Below are 20,416 nucleotides of genomic sequence, written 5' to 3'. Positions count from 1 at the left end.
AACAGATTGATTATTTTTGAGTTTTGGTTTTAAAAGTAAAATATTCATTTGCCAAAGATCCATCATTACCATTGCATGGTGTAACAGTTATTGCTCATCAATGTTTAATCTGTCCTATGCTCATGGTCAATTAAATATCTTGTTTTACGTCAACACCTTCAATATTTGAGAAGACTGACTATGTCCCTCTAACTTTTGCTGCCTTATTTGAGAAGGATTTCACTCTTTCACATTGTGTATTAACCACCTTCTACTTGTATTTTCAAAATAAAGGGTCTCCCATTTACGGCAGAAGTCAGGAGGAATTTTTTTCTCTTTGAGGGTCTTTAAATATGTGACATTTTCCATCCAAGAACAGTGGGACTGAATAAAAATCAGTCAGTTTTGTCCTTGAATGTAATCATTAGTTTGTGAAGGCACAGGCAAGAGACTGGATTAGTGCCACAAACAGATCAGCTATGGTCCTTACCAAATGTGAGAGTGAGTTTAAGCAGCCAATAACCTAATCCAATTTTAAGCATTTTTTTTGTTTTGTTTTTGCTGCAGAAAAATGCTGTGTTAGGTGAAGAAAAAAGTCTCTGATTAATAAAGACATTGGACCAGTCACTTCACATGACCATATCTATAGAACTGCATTCATAGTGTATCAGCAAAAGTCGAAAGTCTTCAGGGCAGGAACGATGAAGGGCAAAATTTGAAGGCAAGAAGAGATACAATCTGTTTTTACTTGTGAATTCATTAATAATCTATTTCACCCTTTTTGTGAAATGTTTTGCATCAATGATTCTCCATCAGAACTGACTAATACATCAGCATATACTTTAATAGATCATTTTATAATCCCAGAATGAAACGTTGCTAGCAGTAACAATTACATTTTGTTTAAAAAGTGACAGTTTATACATTTCTGCTTGATATTTGGTTGAGCAAATATTTAAACAAAAATAGCAATATCACTCCTGAAACAACAATAAAAAAAATGAACAGATATAAAAGTTGTGCTCATTAACTTAGAATCACTGTTGGCAATATTAGCAAATAAATCCTTAAGATGTTTGAATTATATTACACATTTGACTATTTTAGTTGAGGTGTTAATATATTCAAAATAATTTTGTGCCTACATTATAATAGCAAAGAAGTAAATACATTTTGTGTTATCCACTAATATTGTAATTTATAGATGATAAGACAAGAACTAATACCAACAACAGTCAACCTATTGAGACACTCAGACATAGACGTCATGCCTTTCAAAGGATCCATTCAGAAAAAGGTGTATACCTGTATAAACTCCACACAATGGTTGTGATGCTTGCTTTTCTGCTGATTTTTCATCCATTGACCGTTTTCTCCTGTAGACACGGTGGGCATATCCTGTTACAGCCAAGGTGTGATTCAGAGGTTCAATGAATATAAATTCTTCATTAATCTGAATGAACCCCATCTACAAAATTTAAAAGAAAGAAAAGTTGAAAATCCCCCTGTGTGTATGAGTGCACATTTTCGAAATGCTGCATTAATGTCTGATTGGGTAGCAATGCATGTTAGATTCCAGTCATCGCAATGCTGGGACTTCAACTAAAACCCAAGCCAGACAAACAGGATAAACATCTCCTTCTTCTTTATGGCAGCTGTTATGGATCACAGGTTAAATAAATTTGCATAAGTCTAAATTTGCTTCTCAATGCATACAAGTCTGCAACATAAAATTGAAATGCCACACTGGAGCAGTAGGAGGTGCTCTTCTAAAGCTTAAATGCAGCAAAACAATGAAATAGAATTGTCCCTTGCAGCTGACCCATGTCATACCTGACCCATGTCATATCTACCTGCATTGTTTTGACTTTGTCAAAGCATGACAAGAGGAAGACTGTTCCATTCTGCGGTTTGTTCATTCCTCACTTTGATAAATATAACTTTCTACTTAACTTGCCAGGCTGATCACAAATTTCAAGTTGCCCACTCACACCAATCTTCAAAATATTTCCTTCAATTCTCAAAATGTACAGCAAGATTAATGCAACAACTAAATAAATCCGGTACAAATATCATATTTAAATAACTGAATTACAAAGTTATTCCAATTCATAACATGATGTACAAAATAACATATAGGTGTGAAATGGAATCGTCAGTAATGCGGCCTCAAGGTATTTCAAGGTGACTATCCTTGGACACTATTAAAAGATTAATAAGATTTAAAATGGGAAGCTTTCTGTATCACCATAGAAATAGACCAATAATTACATCAGTTCAGTTACAAAAGAGGTACAGTATAGACATTTTGTAAACAATGGATAATTTTATTGGAAAAATTAAGTTGTCCCTTCAACAATTTTTAGTAGTATTATCATACAACCACTTTATCTCTTATTTCCACCTTCTGTACATCATGTTCTCTTTCTCATGTTTAATCATGAATTCCCACAACATTCAATATTTGTGTTCCTTGTTACTTCATAGGAAATTTGCTGTTGAAAAAGTTATTGATATTTATCCCAATCATTAAAGTTTCTGGTAGCCCACTATCAAACATTTCATCTAGAGGTCAAGCAAAATCAGGAAATTAAACTCTCAGATATGTGAATATATCTATCTAAATATTTGTAAGTATGAAAGGTGATTCCAATGGATTGTATACTTTACCATCACATTGATTACACGAACAACAATTAAGAGGCATCATGATAGACACATGAACGGGCTAGAAATAGAGGAATAATACAAATGCAAGCAGATGGGATTGGTTTAGAATGGCATGATGGTCTGCACAGACATAGTGGGCCAAAGGGCCTGATCCTGTGCTGTACTGTCCTATATTCTATTCTGTCTTGAGAAGTAATTATTCTGCAATTCCAAATATTACTCTAGAATTAATCTAACTCATGATTCTCTCTGAAGCTAACATATCATGCACATGGAGAAAGTGAGGACTGCAGATGCTGGAGATCAGAGCTGAAAATGTGTTGCTGGAAAAGCGCAGCAGGTCAGGCAGCATCCAAGGAGCAGGAGAATCGATGTTTCGGGCATGAGCCCTTCTTCAGGAAGGGCATTCCTGAAGAAGGGCTCATGCCCGAAACATCGTTTCTCCTGCTCCTTGGATGCTGCCTGACCTGCTGTGCTTTTCCAGCAACATATTTTCATATCATGCACATGAGCTTATCCCATACGAATCACATGGTATAAAACGATATGACACCATTGTCACTAAAGGAACATGAATTTTAAAAATAGTTACCAACATTAGCCACTGGGTGGTGCCTTTTGTAGCCGCCTAATCAAATCTTTGTTCCACAGATTCAATTAGGAAAATTTAGCCAAAGTTACTCGGATTTAAGTCATACAGCCACAAACTTGCAGTAGTTCTATATTTGTATTCTGTATCATTCCAATTTATAGTGATATTCACACCAAAACAACTGATCATCCTAACCATTCAATCAAATCTTTGAGCGATCACTGGTCTAGAACATATCTTCAACTACATTCCCACCTTTACAGATCTTCCATTCATGACTATATGAAACCAACCATGCCAATTCACAGCACGTCCAGCACCAAATCTAAACAGAATTGTGAAGGTAGGGATAGAAACAAGAATATCATATCAGCTGATTTAAAGGCCAAATTGCCAAGCCTGATGAGGTTGCCTTTACCTTTCTCTCCCTGTCTCTAACACACAGAATGGGGGCAGGGGGCAGGGGTCAGGACAAGGGTAGGGATAGGAATGGGGGCAGAGTTGGGGACAGGGGGTAGTTAATGGCCTGAAATGAGTTGAGTGGCTTTACTATTGCATCCAAAATAATAAGGAAGCCAATTCCATGTTGAAAGCCCAACACTCCAGCTGGACGATTTAAATTCAGCTAATCAAGTGTATATGGAATGAACAAAATAAAGTATCATAATGGGGACCATGAAATTGTTGGATTGTTCTAAACATTCATTCAGTTCACTATTGACCTTATATGATACACAGTTGGATGTGACATTAAACTAAGGCCCACCTGCCTGTTGAGTGGATAGAAAGATCCCATGGCAATATGTCAAAGAAGAGCAAGGACACTTTCATGGGGTCACACCCAGGCATGGCCCATGCAAGAGCAGAGGGACCTCAAATAACCTTTGTAGGGTATGGGCTGGGAATGGTTCAGACCTTCCCCCAAGGTGTAAAACTAGTCGAAGTGAACTCCCAAGACTTCAGTCAATTTACCCTACATTTCTCAAAAGGCAAGACACACTGCAATTGTCAATCAAGCAAATGCTATCCATCCTGAAGTGTGAAGCAATTTAAGTTAAAGCACAATGTTCTCCACATGTTCTTTCATGTAAGAGACAGGGGGATCTCTAGGAATTCTTGTTGGACAGAAACACAGTGGTGGTGGTGGTGGTGGGAGAGTGGGTGAAGTTTTAACCACGCTGCGTCTTTGCGACAGCAGACCCAAAAATAGCCACCACTTCTACTCTTGCTTTTTGCTGATTTCCACCTGATTCCATTTGAATGTGCCGCAGCATTGCCTGGGAGACAGGTGTGACCATGTCATGTGGGTTTGTTTTTCATGGTGAAACCCTCGTGTCAGCAGATAACGCAGCAGGACCCAGTGAGTTGTAACAGCTACAATTTCTCTGTCCAAATCCATGCTATTACCTTCAGGTTTTAAGAGCTCAAACGTGGTATGGATGTTTTTCAAATTTAAGTTTCACTTGTCAACGTTTCACTTTATTCATGTGGTCATCATCATCATAAAACTAATGCCCCACGGATAGTACACACTCTGGTTACAGAGAGGATAGGAATATTGCTTTAATGTGGAAGAAACAATTATGTCCACACTTTATATTGATTATTCATGTTTGTGTTCAGTGTTATACTCACCGGTCTGTGGGGACTAGATAAACTTGCAGGAAAGAGCTGTAAGTCCTGTCTATGCATTATAACGGAAATGATCAGAAATCAGGGTTAATTGAAATTTAGGTGAACTCAAAATCCTGTAAGGATTTTGCCAACCAATACCCAGAGATGGGACTCATGTGTAGGCAGTACTGACATCAACCTTTAAGTCCTTTTTTTGTGACTTTGATAGGCTGCCTTTCCCACCATCCACCCCATCCAGGATTCCCAGCTCTCTCCATGCTATATTGCCAGTCCACATCCCTCTGCTCACCCTCAAGTTGGCCCTTGCTAGCCTTGAGAGTCCATTCAAGCTGTCATTCGCCCCCTCCCCTCCCTTGTATAGCAACCTACCGGGAGGAAATTGCTGACCATGGACTCAAAGCTAGCTTTTGCACATCATCATGAAACAAAAGTGAACTAGGTACCATGAAACTCACATACGGCAGTGGCTTCATCTTAAACGGAGGTTGTAATGACAACACTTTTAATATTGTGAGACAATAGACAATAGGTGCAGGAGCAGGCCATTCTGCCCTTCGAGCCAGCACCACCATTCATTATGATCATGGCTGATCATCGTCAATCAGTATCCTGTTCCTGCCTTATCCCCATAACCCTTGATTCCACTTTCCTTAAGAGCTCTATCCAACTCTTTCTTGAAAGTATCCAGAAACTTCCACACACCCACCACACTCTGAGTGAAGAAGTTTCTTCTCAACTCTAAGTGGCCTCACCCCTTATTCTTAAACTGTGTCCTCTGGGTCGGGACTCACCCATCAGCGGAAATGAGTATGCATAGCATGCAAATGTATTACCAGCAGATACACCTCATGTAACAACATGCTGCTAACAATCTCTGCATTGGAACCTGTCTTAAGGGGAGGGAACTTTTTTTCCATCTAATTAACTCAAACCACCTCTTCTTTAAATTCATTTGGAGAATGTGGGTATCACTAGCTGGGCCAGCATTTATTGTCCATCCCCAGGTGACCTTGTGGAGGTGGTGAGCTGCTTTGTTGAATTGCTGCAGTTCATGTGCTGTAGGTACACGCTCAGAGCTAGGTTTCTTGCTCTTGCAGGTCCCTTCATATTCTCCATATGTAAAACTTGATTACAGCCTTATTTTAAAGGCATTACAATTAGCTCAATATTAATGCATGCCCAGACCTGACTCTGGTCCAATCTCCATTCATGTTTACATTATTTCAATATGGCCACAGGCAATTTATCCACTTTACGTAGTTCAACATCAGGCTGGTCGCTTTGCTTGTAATAATTTACTTCTTACAATATATACCACTCCATGAACAAAGATTGAAAATACACTCCACTTACAATAAAGCCTGTTTCATTCTATAATTGTACAACAGCTACTGTTGAGTAAACTTAATAAAGTCTTGGTGATGGTCCAAAATAGAATGGAGTTCCATTATCTTTGTTCAGAAAATAATGTAAAACTGGTAGTAAGAGACGTTCTGCTGGTTTTACATCATTTTAAACAAACACCAATCTGAAAATTGCATCTTTAGTAAAGAATTACACGTTGCAGATTACAAAAGAATTGTTTACCCAAGACCAAAAATCATGAAATTTAGGTTAATTTTCTTAATATGAGATTCCCCATGCAGTGTATCAGAACATAATCTGAATATGCACAGTAGGACAAAACACTACCTTGTTATTTTTCACAAGACTGAATATAACTTTACAATTCTGTTGACCACTTACATAATTAAGCTGTAGATTAAATTACTTACAGTGTGGAAACAGCCCCTTCAGCTCAACATGTCCACACCGACCCTCCGAAGAGCAACCCTCCCAGACCCATTCCCCTACATTTACCCCTTCACCTAACACCACGGGCAATTTAGCATGGCCAATTCACCTAACCTGCACATCGTTGGACTGTGGGAGGAAACCGAAGCACCCGGAGGAAACCCACGCAGACACGGGGAGAATGTGCAAACTCCACACAGACAGTCGCCTGAGGCAGGAAATGAACCCGGGTCTCTGGCGCAGTGAGGCAGCAGTGCCAACCACTGTGCCACCGTGCCGCCCACTATATTGAATGGTAATCAATTTTACAGCTTATATTACTGTGAAATACAATATTCTAAGGTTTGCATGGAAATACAAATGTTTCATACTTAGGGAAGAAATAACTGAAAAACAAAGACAGTTGTTTCATACAGCGTTCCATTTTCTGTGTGGATTCCAGGCAAAGCTATTGATTTTTATTCAGCTTTTCAGATTAAACATCAAATTACAATGTTGACTGTACAGGTGAGTATTATCATTCAATGTTATCACATCACCAACGATAAGATCTACTTTAAAGGGTCACTCATTATGGGTGGCATGGTGGCACAGTGGTTAGCACTGGTGCCTCACAGCGCCTGAGACCCGGGTTCAATTCCCGACTCAGGCAACTGACTGTGTGGAGTTTGCATGTTCTCCCTGTGTCTGCGTGGGTTTCCTCCGGGTGCTCCGGTTTCCTCCCACAGTCCAAAGATGTGCGGGTCAGGTGAATTGGCCATGCTAAATTGCCTGTAGTGTTAGGTAAGGGGTAAATGTAGGGGTATGGGTGGGTTGCGCTTCGGCGGGTCGGTGTGGACTTGTTGGGCCGAAGGGCCTGTTTCCACACTGTAAGTCTAATCTAATCTAATTTACTACAATTCAACAAACTACATAGGATGAGAGCTTCTGGGCTAAAAGTAAAGGCCTATAATGATCAGGTGAATGTTATGGTCAGAGTATGCACGATCTCAAAACTTCAACACAATTAAACATTTCCACAAAATATAGCCTTTGTATCCCCTATAAAATATCATGCTAACATAATATTATTAGCAACTATCAATAATCTAGAGACCGACCGCATCCTTATATAGAAAAACAAGGCAGCTTATACCAGCACTTCGTACTAACATTTGATTGATGACTGACATAAAGGAAAGAGAGAATTAAGCAGGTGCATGGAGTCATATCAATAGTCAACACCAGCATTGATTGATTTGGCCAAACAGCCTCTTTTCACATTATTGCTGAGCAATCCGAGAAGAAAATAGCGTATGATTTGGCAGTACGGCCTCTTGAGACTGCTCCACCATTCATTATGATCATCATTCATCTTTTACTTGAGTCTCCTACCCACTCCTCATTTCTTGTCATGTTTGAGCCATTCTAGCCTAAAATATATTGAACATGGAGCATCTGCAACCCTCTGGGACAGCCAATTCTAAAGATTTACAACCCCTGAGTGAAGGGGGGGCTGAAATTTCACCTCATTCAATCTGAATAATCAGTACCTTATCCAAAGACTTATATCTCCTTATTCTACATTCTACAGCTCAGGGAAGCAACCTCTCACTGTCCACACTTCTCTCTTCAGTATCTGATATGTTTCGATGAGATTACACTCTGGAGTTGAGAAAAAGGAAAGGTAAAAGCCCAATGTACTCAGCTTCTTAATGTTCTCATCATGGGAACCAGTCTAATGAATCTTCACTGTGCTGCCTCCAATGCAAGTTAACCCTTCCTTAGAAATGGGGAAAAAAAAGTACACAGTACTCCATATGTGGTCCCACCAAAGCTCTATAAAACCGCAGAAATACTTCTTTATTCTTGTAATCTAAACCCTTTCAATAAAGGTCAACATGTTATTTACCATCTTGTCCTAATTGTGTGTGTGTGTGTGTTCATTGCACATGTGCACCCAGATCTCTCTGAACATCAACATTTACAAGTTTCACCGCTTTTTAAAGTATCTTCTAATTTTATTAGCAAAGTGAACAATCTCGCACTTTCCCAGAATATACTTCATGTGCTCCCATACTGTCTCATCATTTAGCCAGTCTGATATGGTTTCTTGGATTAAACATGTTCTTAGTGCCAGTCTATGTTTTAGCTCACATAACATATATAACAAAGATCAGGCTCTTCTTGAGAAAGATGTACTGGAAGTGTATTAAAGCATTAACATTTTACATTGTTATAACATCACAGACATGAGTAGCCTGAGCTCTATGCTTGCTGATGTTACTGTACATTGCATAGACATAACTGAACTGACTGAACACACACATTGATGCCGTCACACTGAAAGTGACTGAAGGCAAGATAGGCATCCATATATTAGAACATCTCATGTTGTGACTGTCTTGAAGGAACGTACCATCTTGTCAGAATACAACACAGTTTCTATTTTTGCAACCTTTCTATGCCTTCCTCACAGATAACATTCTACGTGGCTTTATCTCATCGGCAATCTTAGATACATTACTGTAAGTCTTTCTATCTAAATCATATATATTGGGTCTAAATAGTCGAGAGTGTGGTGTTGGAGAAGACAGCACGTCAGACAGCATCTGAGGAGCAGGAGAGTCAATGTTTTGGGCAGTTGCCCTTTCTCAAGAATGGCTAAGACCCCAGCACCTATCCTTGTGGCAGTCTATGAGTTCCACCCAGCCAATTTGAAAATGCTCCATCTCTCCCCAATCTCTCCTCCATGTTTATTAATCAATCCTCAATTCACGCTCAGAAAGTACAAGAGAAACTTAGCAGACTTGACAGCATCTATGGAGATAGAAACAGAGTTAACATTTTAATCCGAAATAATACTTTTTCAGAACTATTCATGCTAATATATTACCCACTGCTCCATGGATCCTTTTGTTGTATAACCAATTGCAAAGTATTTTGTTCGCTATCTTCTAGAAATTCCAGTACATTACATCTGCAGGTTCCCCTTTAACTATCTTACCAGCTACATTCTTAATGAATTCTAATCAGTATATCAAACAGGAATTATCAGACTCTGTCTGAACATACCATGACCTGTAAACACATTGTTGAGACTTATTTGTTGATACATTCCAAAATCTTCCTGATGACTACTATCAGGCTAACTGCTTCATAATTCTTTACTTTCTCTCTCTGCTTTTTTCAAAGCAAGGTCACCTTTGCAAGTTTCCAATCACTGAACACATTCTGATGTAGAGAAACCAATACTCGTGACCAAGACATCCACTATCTCCATAGCTATCTCTTTCAGAATTCTGGTAGGTAGGACATCAAGTCACAGAGTCATAGAGAGAGTTTATTGTCTGTCAGGACCTCAAATACATTTTCTGCTAATGATAGTTATTAGCTCCAAGTTACTTTCTATTTTTGATATCTAACTTGAGGCTTCTACTATGAAGACAGGATTCAAAAATATTTGTTCACTATGTGAGTCATTGTCTCACTAACCATAAGAATTTTCCATCTCTGTTTATATGGGACCAACCTTTACAAGGGCCAATTTCATTTTTTTCGACAGTCAGTTCTTTATCCAGACACAGGGAACAGCCATTGGGACCAAACTTGCAGCCCACTATGCCAACATTTTCATGCGCAATTTCGAGCAAGACTTCTTCACTGTGCAGGACCTCTGACCAACGCTACACAGCAGATACATCAACAATATTTTCTTCCTTTGGACTATAGTGCGGAATCGCTGAAAGGTTTACATACAGATATCAACAAGTTTCATCCCAACATCAGACTTATTACTGAATACTCTTCAGAATCAGTCTCAGTCTTGGACACAAGCACCTCTATCAGGGACAGACACCTCAGTACCTCACTCTACTGCAAGCCCACGGATAACCCCATGATGCTGCACTTCTCCAGCTTCCATTCTAAACATGTTAAAGAAACTATCCCCACCAGACAGGCCCTGCTCAGATGAGGAAGAACACAATGGACAACTAAAGATTTTGAAGAATGCTCTCATAAGAACAGGAGATGGTGTTCAACTCATCGGTCGCCGGTTCTGACGTGCCACAGCAAAAAACCACAACTCCCTCAGAAGACAGACGCAGGACACGACTGATAGAGTATCCTTCATCATCCAGTCCTTCCCCGAGTGGAAAACTACACCAGGTAGTTCACAGCTTCAACATCTCATCGATGACAATGATTTTAGCGCCTCACTAAAATCATCCCTACATCGCCACTTCTTGCCTTCAAACAACTGCCAAACCTTAAATAGATCACTGTTCGCAGCAAACTGCCCAGCCTTCAGGACAACATCAACCACAACACTATACAACCCTGTCATGGCAAACACTGCAAGACAGGTCATTGACATGAATACTACCATCTCCATGGGAACAGCACCCACCACGTACACGGCAGATACACATCTGACTCAGCCAAGTTTTCTACTTCATACGCTGTAGGCAAGGATGCCCCAACGCACGGTACATTGGGGAGACCATGCAGATGTTACAACAACAGAGAAGTGGACACCATGCAATAATCACCAGACAGAGGAGATCCCTCCCAGTTGGGGAAGACTTCAGCGATCAGGGACATTCAGCCTCTGATCTTCGGGTAAGCGTCCTCCAAGGTGACCTTTGGGATATACAACAATGCAAAATCGCCGAGCAGAAACTGATAGTCAAGTCCCATACCCATGAAGACAGCCTCAACTGTGATCTTGGGTTCACGTTACGTTACATGTGATCCCACCACACTTCTGTATCTGTAACATCTTCCTTACTGTCCTATTTTAACACCATCACCTTGATAAATTGTTATGATCTCTCTATCTTAATTAGTTTGTACAGTTTTGGATTACTTATTACTTTAGTTAGACACTCGGCATGTGACTCCTCTACCTATCGTGTTATTCCAGTCAAAAAAAATCCAAAAGGATTGCAGATTTTGGAAATCAGGAGCAGAGGCAGGGCTTGCTGGGAGGTGTTCAGAAGGTCTGGTGGCATCTCTGAAGAAAAATCAGAGTTAACATTTCAGTTCCGGTGACCCTTCCTCTGGTTTTCTTCACAGGTGCTGCCAGACCTGCTGGGCTTCTTCAGCAGCTTGCTCGTGTTCCATGTTAATCCAGTCATTGGTTTGTCTCCAGCATCACCTTATTTTTAATTTTTTGTAATTGTCTCTCTGCCTCATTTAATCGGACTATAAATCATCCCTTCGCTTGCTATTCAGCTGTTGACACTTTATCACACTAACACTCTTGGTCACCTGCAGAGACTTATTATTCCATTCACACCATTTGTATGATCTTTTGATCCCTCTGCCCATAAACTCTGTGTCTGTGTGCTTCCCTCTCACCTCACCTGAAGCTCTGAAAGTTAGTGATGTCAAATAAACCTGTCAATTAACATGGTGTCAATTGATTTCTGACTTTGTCCACCCCAGTCCAACATTGACACTTCCACACCATTTTATATGAATGGTTCGTTGACTCTCATTTTATTTCTTTCCCTGTTTACCAACCTGATGATGGCCCTTTGATGGGTTTTTTTCGGACATGCCCATTCCTCAGGCTTAATGATATTATCAGCCTCTGCTTTCAAAATAATTCAATCTTTATTTTCACTGTTAATCCACAGATGAAGGTTTCTCTATTTGTTTTTGTTCGTTCAACAAAGTACATTTTGTGAAAATTTTAAAGCATGTTGTTTGTTTAAAATGATTCCTTACTATTTTTCACCAGACCTTCAGGTTGCTCAGTCAATTTAAGCTGGCTCTCTAACTCACACCCATGTAATCAATTGTGTTTAATTTCAAAGTTCTAGTTTGTTTCTAGTATCTCATCCTCAAATTAATATACAATTAGAAACATAGGAACAGGAGTAATCATTTAATCCCTTAAGCCTGCTCTGCCGTTTAATAAGATCATGGCTGATCATGGAGATCCGTGTCTAGTGATGTTCCATAGGATTCGTGTTGGGAACTCTGCTGTATGTGATGACAGAAATGACTTGGATGGAAATGTAGATGGGTGGGTTAGTAAATTTGCAGATGATATGAATATTGGTGGAGTTGTGAATAGTGTAGAAGATTGTCAAAAAATACAGCAGATATGGGTGGAGAAATAGGAGATGGAGTTTAATCCAGGTAAGTGTGAGGTGCTGCTTTTTGGTAGATCAAATGTTAAGGAAAAGTATACAGTTAATTGCAGGACCCTGAACACCATGGATGTATGGAGACATGATTTGGAGGTGCCAGTGTTGGACTGGGGTGTACAAAATTAAAAATCACATAACACCAGGTTATAGTCCAACAGCTTTAATTGGAAGCACACTAGCTTTTTTGTGGGTGGCACGGTGGCACAGTGGTTAGCACTGCTGCCTCACAGCGCCAGAGACCCGGGTTCAATTCTCAACTCAGGCGACTGCCTGTGTGGAGTTTGCACATTCTCCCCGTGTCTGCGTGGGTTTCCTCCGGGTGCTCCGGTTTCCTCCCACAGTCCAAAGACGTGCAGGTCAGGTGGATTGGCCATGCTAAATTGTCCGTAGTGTTGGGTAAATGTAGGGGAATGGGTGGGTTGCGCTTTGGCGGGTCGGTGTGGATTTGTTGGGCCGAAGGGCCTGTTTCCACACTGTAAGTAATCTAATCTAATCTAATCTTTCGCAGTGACGCTCCTTCATCAGGTGATTGTCCCAAGTGTGCTTCCAATTAAACCTGTTGGACTATAACCTGGTGTTGTGTGATTTTTAACGATGTATGGAGGAATCTTGTAGTCCAAGTCTATAGCTCCCTGAGCCACACAAGTAGACAGGGTGGTGAAAAAGACATACGGCATGTTTGCCTTTGCTGGTCAGAGAATGGAGTACAAGAGTCAGGGTGTCATATTGCCACTTGATAAGGCTTGGTTAAGCTACACTTAGAGGACTGCATTTAATTCTGGTTGCCACATTACAGAAGGATGTGGAGGCTTTGGAGAGGATGCAGAAGAGGTTTACCAGGATGTTGCCTGGACTAGAGGGTATGAGCTATAAGGATAGGCAAGAAAATCTCAGGTTGTTTTCTCTGGAGCGACAGAGGCTGAGGGGAAACTTGATACAAGTCTATAAAATTATAAAATGTATAGATAGGGTGGATGGTCAGAATCTTTTTCTCCTAGATTTGGGTTTAAGATGAGAGGAGAAAGTTCAAAGGGGATGTGAGGGGCAAGTTTTTTTACACAGACTGTTGTGGGAAAGTGGAACGCACTGCCATGGGTGGTGGTGGAGGCAGATACGATCGGAGCATTTCAGTGATATTTAGATAAGCACATGGATATGAATAAGCACATAAACCAGAAATGGAAGGACATGGACCACGGGCAGGCAGAGGTGATTGGTTTAATTTGGTGTCATGTTTAGCACAACAGGTGGGCCAACAGGTGGGCCAACCTGCTCTATGCTCTATGTTCTGATCAGTGGCAGTGTCAGTAAATAGTTAATCCTGAGGCCCATGTAACGCATTGGTTTCAAATCCTGCCTGTGGGAGATGGTGGAATTTGAATTCAATAAAAATCAAGAATTAAGAGTCTAATGATGATCGAGCTTCCATTACTGACTGCTGGGGGAAAGCCCCCTCTGGCTCACTATGAGCCAGTGACAACCTCAACTAATGAATGAAAAAGACTCCAATTATCTGCCTTTGGCCTAAATCCCTCAGTACCTGGCTTTAATTAAAAAGTTATGTATCGCAGATTTAGAACTAACAACTGATCCAGTATCAACCTGCTGTTTGTGGAAGAGAGTTCCAAACCTGCCCCACCCTTTGTGTGTAGAACATCCAAACATCTCTCCTGAATACTCTCTCAGGCTGTGGCACTAGTCCTAGAATTTCCAATCAGTAGAATGTCAACTGTATTCTCACTTCTGGTCCAGAGGATATTTTTTAAACATGAGATCACTGACTAAACTACTAATTAATTTCCAAGCAACCACACTAATGGCAAAAGAAATTTTAAGATTAGCATATTTTGCACTGAGGCAATGTTGCATGGATGAAAAAGCAACAGACAGGCCAAAGGTCATGTGACTGATTGTATAAAGATGGACAGAGTTGAGTCCCCCACATACGCTGCAAGATATTTCTCAGAGATGAAAACAGTTTAGCATCACACCCTCTGCACCAGTGGAATCAAAGAGCTGCATTTAATTCAGCTGGGCACCATGGGAGCCATTGTTGCTGGACTCACAATCACAGGAGGGCCATTTCCTCAGTCTCTCAGAGACAGGGGACCCTATCCTAAGTCAGAAGGCAAAAGAGGGAGTGATGCGTGAGAAGCAATCAGCTCTTTATTGGGCTGGTTGATACTCACTATCCTGAGGTCACTGCAGTTTATTTGTGCAGGATAAAATGTACACAATAATCACAAGTGAATGTGAACAAGAGGAATCAGCTTCCTTTCAGGGTTCAGCTCCAATGTGCGGGAAGCCCTGCAGATTTGGATAAAAACCTCCATCAAAGCAGCACCTATGAATCAAAAGGTGGATACACCAGATTCTTCGCTTGACATTATTTCCTTCCTTCTGCCATCAATGTGCAGTTCTTTCAGGGAGCTGGCCAAACTAGGGTACTTGGTCACTCTGTAATCTGAACCTTCATATTTGCAGATCTCACTGCACAATGCTGGAGAGGAAGACAATGCAGACTGCACCATCACCCATCTGCTGCCATTTCAAACAGAAAGGTCAGCATGGAGGTGGAACAAAGAGTCAGTTATAGAGTCATAGAGTCATAGAGATGTACAGCATGGAAACAAACCCTTCAGCCCAGCCTGTCCATGCCGACCAGATATCCCAACCCAATCTAGTCCCACCTGCCAGAACCCGGCCCATATCCCTCCAAACGCTTCCTATTCATATACCCATCCAGATGTCTCTTAAATGTTGCAATTGTACCAGCCTCCACCACTTCCTCTGGCAGCTCATTCCACACACGCACCACCCTCTGCGTGAAAAAGTTGCCCCTTCGGTGTCTTTTATATCTTGCCCCTCTCACCCTAAACCTATGCCCTCCAGTTCTGGACTCTCCCACCCCAGGGAAAAGACTTTGCCTATTTACCCTATCCATACCCCTCATGATTTTGTAAACCTCTATAAGGTCACCCATCAGCCTCCGACGCTCCAGGGAAAACAGCTCCAGCCTGTTCAGCCTCTCCCTGTAGCACAGATCCTCCAACTCTGGTAACATCCTTGTAAATCTTTTCTGAACCCTTTCAAGTTTCCCAACATCTTTCCGAGAGGAAGGGGACCAGAATTGTACGCAATATTCCAACAGTGGCCTAAGCAATGTCCTGTACAGCCGCAACGAGACCAGACTTGAACACAATATTCCAAAAGTGATTTTTTTTTCCTTACGATAAATTTGTGGTTATCATTAAACTCCTCAATCCAGATTTTTATTAATTTAAATTCCACCGTCTGTCATGGTAGGATTTGAACTCAGGTCCCCAGAATGTTACCTGGATCTCTCGACTCCCTGTCGACCTATCACAATTACCCCCCCACCTGCTTCTGCCAATCGCCTTCCCAGCTACCTCCTTTCCAGCTCCACCCCTACCCTTCTATTTCTCTCTCAGCCCCCTGCCCCCCCAACATTCCTGATGAAGGGCTTATGCCCAAAATGCCATATGGGCCGGGTGCTGGCAGGTGGGACTAGATTGGGTTGGAATATCTGGTCGGCATGGATGGGTTGGACTGAAGGGTCTGTTTCCACGCTGTACACTTCTATGACTCTATAACTATGATTTTCCTGCTCCTCGGATGCTGCCTGACCTGCTGTGCTTTTCCAGTGCCACATTTTTCGACTCTGAGACTCCAGCACCTGCAGTCCTCACTTTCACCTAATAGTCAATTGATAATAACACTAGGCATCACCTCCCCATCCTGAAACTACGTGTTATACAGTTTAACACCATTTAGAAACATATATTACCATTTGTGTCTATACCAACATTTAAGAGGCTCTAATTTCATTTCTGGAGAGAGCCCATTTTGAACAAATCAGAGAGGAATTTGATCAAAATGGATACTGTTCTCACACATTAACACACCTGATAAAAACTTCTATTCCATTGGTTCCATCTTTGGTTGGAGTAATGGTATCAGTGGCGAATATACCCATCAGTGTGGACCCAGGTAGACCCAGCTACGTGGACACGGGTGGACCCAGCCGTGAGGACACGGGTGGACCCAGCCGTGAGGACACGGGTGGACCCAGCCGTGAGGACACGGGTGGACCCAGCCGTGAGGACACGGGTGGACCCAGCCGTGAGGACACGGGTGGACCCAGCCGTGAGGACACGGGTGGACCCAGCCGTGAGGACACGGGTGGACCCAGCCGTGAGGACACGGGTGGACCCAGCCGTGAGGACACGGGTGGACCCAGCCGTGAGGACACTGGTGGACCCAGCCGTGAGGACACGGGTGGACCCAGCCGTGAGGACACGGGTGGACCCAGCCGTGAGGACACGGGTGGACCCAGCCGTGAGGACACGGGTGGACCCAGCAGCGTGGACACGTGTAGACCCAGCAGTGAGGACATGGGTAGACCCAGCCGCGTGGACATGGGTAGACGCAGCCGTGCGGACACGGGTAGACCCAGCAGCATGGACACGGGTAGACCCAGCAGCGAGGACACGGGTAGACCCAGCCGTGAGGACACGGGTGGACCCAGCCGTGAGGACACGGGTGGACCCAGCCGTGAGGACACGGGTGGACCCAGCAGCGTGGACACGTGTAGACCCAGCAGCGTGGACACGGGTAGACCCAGCCATGAGGACATGGGTAGACCCAGCCATGAGGACATGGGTAGACCCAGCCGCGTGGACATGGGTAGACCCAGCCGCGTGGACACGGGTAGACCCAGCAGCATGGACACGGGTAGACCCAGCCATGAGGACATGGGTAGACCCAGCAGTGAGGACACGGGTAGACCCAGCCGCGTGGACATGGGTAGACCCAGCCATGAGGACATGGGTAGACCCAGCCGCGTGGACATGGGTAGACCCAGCCATGAGGACACGGGTAGACCCAGCAGTGAGGACATGGGTAGACCCAGCAGTGAGGACATGGGTAGACCCAGCAGTGAGGACACGGGTAGACCCAGCCATGAGGACATGGGTAGACCCAGCCGCGTGGACATGGGTAGACCCAGCAGTGAGGACATGGGTAGACCCAGCAGTGAGGACACGGGTAGACCCAGCCATGAGGACATGGGTAGACCCAGCCGCGTGGACATGGGTAGACCCAGCAGTGAGGACATGGGTAGACCCAGCAGTGAGGACACGGGTAGACCCAGCAGCATGGACATGGGTAGACCCACCACTGCGGACCCAGATAGACCCAGTGGTGTGGTCCTGGGTAGACCCAGCAGTGCAGACCCAGGGAGGTGCTGTGACATGGATCTGTGGTGGTAGCATCAGAGGTGAGTTTGGGGTCCTGACAGCGTCTGTCCCTGGTGCAGATTCATGAAGGTGGTGCTGGAGTGAGTTCCGGCCCAGTCCAACTCCCAGAGGTATCAGCAGTGGCTGCTTCAGCAAGGGTGTGCCCACAGCAGACTCATGGCGGCTGCGGAGCTGGATTTGGGCCAGTGTGGTACCCGGCAGCTTAGGGTGTGTCTGCATTGGTGTGGCCCAGTGAAGACTCACAGTGTGAGGGCTTTAATGAAGGGAAGGTGCCACTGGATAGCGGGTGACTTTCATTCCAGTGGTTAAACTGCAAAGGGCACTCATGCAAGGCTGGCAGGCCCGACCTCTGGATTAGTGGTGCTGGAAAAGCGCAGTTCAGGAAACATCCGAGGCTGTGCTCTGCCAGTATCACTGATCCAGAATCTGGTTTCCAGCATCTGCAGTCATTGTTTTTACCCAGCAGGCCCAACTGTAAGGTTGGACATTTTTTTTATTCTTCTGCCTTTATTTTCTATATTTTAGTTTATTTTTCTGTGTTTCAAGATAGCACTAGAGAGTGACAACACTGTACAACACTTTTCACTGTATTTTGTAAGAAAATACATGTGACAATCAATAAATCAATAAAATATTAACTCTCAAGATGGCACTGGGTATGGTCGACTCCTTGCGAGCTCCTGTGTGCAGCTCGAAGGTTCCTATTTCCTACAATCGTTCTACACTCTTTAAACCTAATAGCATACTTTTTGTTTTTGCCACTGTTTATCTATTATTTACTATCTATGCGACTTAACTCGGTGATCTGCCTGTATTGCTCACAAGACAAAGCTTTTCACTGTGCCCCGGTACATGGGACAATAAATTCAATTAAATTCAAATAGAATATTTGTAAAATCAGTAATGGTAGTCCCAGTGAGGAATACAATGGTGGAATGCTGGTGGTGGATGGTGTTCATGGAGACAGAAAGCATGACGATGGACAGTACATGATGATCACATTAACAGGGATGTAATTTGTGACTTGAATTCAAGTTGTTCCAGTAGAATTACTGGGACAGAAACTTCACTGGAGAACTAGCAACAGTGAGGATGGATTTGAAAGCAACAGAGAATACTTCAGAGCAAATACAAAATGCATACCAGGACTTGGTGAATTGCAAAAAAAATGAAACAACGTCCGATCCAACAAGATAATTAATCCAACAAGATAATTAATCCTTACTCCACTGTTTCTGCGCTATTATTTGAAGATCGCAAGACACTTATCTCTAACTTGTAACCTCCACTTTCGCAGGTACTCACAGAAACCCGTGACCGCCTACATACAAGTCACCATACTCCTACATCTGATTAGGGGTACTCTCTCATTACAGATGGACAACTAGCGATGGTTTAAGCCGTAGCTCACCCCGGTTTAGGCGGTAGAAGAGGTTCACCAGGAGTGTGTGAATTGAACAAACTGGCGTTCCAACCAACTGAACAAACCAACAGTCCGTATATAAATAAGAGACACAACAGAACGGAGCAAGGATTGAGGATTGTATTCACGTGCTTCGCTTGGAAATACTCCTGTGAACATTACTAAAAGTTTCAAATTTTTCCAAAACACAAACAACTTGTACGTTCACCTGATGAGTGACACGAAATGCAGTTACATCGCTGCTGCTGCTGTGTGAGCTTTGACAAGGAGTCATTCCAATAACTAACACATTCCAATCAGGACCTAGATTCAGTTCACCCCCGAATGCCTGTCCTTTACCCACCACCACCATCACCATCACCACCACCATCACCATCACCACCACCATCACCACCACCATCACCACCATCACCATCACCATCACCACCACCATCACCATCACCACCACCATCACCACCACCATCACCATCACCATCACCTTTCTGAATGAGCTGCAGGGTTAGCGGAGGTGGACACAGACACCAGGCGCGCGCCTCCTGCTGGCCCAGCCTGGAACAGCGGGAGCAGGTTGCGCCTCTCCGCCCAGATCGGTGCTCACTCCCCGGGGGGAAATGGGGGGAGCGGGGGGGAAGGGGTGGGAGAGAGGAGGGGGTGGCGGGAATGAGGGGGTAGGGGATGAGGGGGTGGGGGAGAGGAGGGGATACAGGGGGTGGAGGGGAGAGAGGGGGTGGGGGAGAGGGGGTGCGGGAGAGGAGAGGGGGTGGGGGGGAGAGGAGAGGGGGTGGGGAGAGGAGAGGAGAGAGGGTGGGGGAGAGGAGAGGGGTGGGGAAAGGAGAGGAGAGAGGGTGGGGAGAGGAGAGGGGGTGGGGAAAGGAGAGGAGAGAGGGTGGGGGAGAAGGGG

General features: G+C 43.4%; 1 protein-coding gene across 3 annotated transcripts in view; it reads right to left on the bottom strand.

Annotated features, from left to right (window-relative positions):
* Positions 1 to 20,416, bottom strand: part of LOC132829666 (A disintegrin and metalloproteinase with thrombospondin motifs 19-like) — a 520,482-nt gene that overhangs the window by 498,076 nt on the left and 1,990 nt on the right. For all 3 annotated transcript variants that reach the window (XM_060847015.1, XM_060847030.1, XM_060847023.1), the window contains exon 3: positions 1,285 to 1,447. In XM_060847015.1, the coding sequence (XP_060702998.1) occupies positions 1,285 to 1,447 (163 nt within the window). The remainder of the gene's footprint in view (positions 1 to 1,284; positions 1,448 to 20,416) is intronic.

This window comes from Hemiscyllium ocellatum, chromosome 2 (assembly GCF_020745735.1).
Source record: "Hemiscyllium ocellatum isolate sHemOce1 chromosome 2, sHemOce1.pat.X.cur, whole genome shotgun sequence".
Classification (NCBI taxonomy): Eukaryota; Metazoa; Chordata; class Chondrichthyes; order Orectolobiformes; family Hemiscylliidae; genus Hemiscyllium; species Hemiscyllium ocellatum.
Note: the sequence above shows the minus strand (reverse complement) of the source record. Positions and strands in the feature narration are given on the sequence as shown.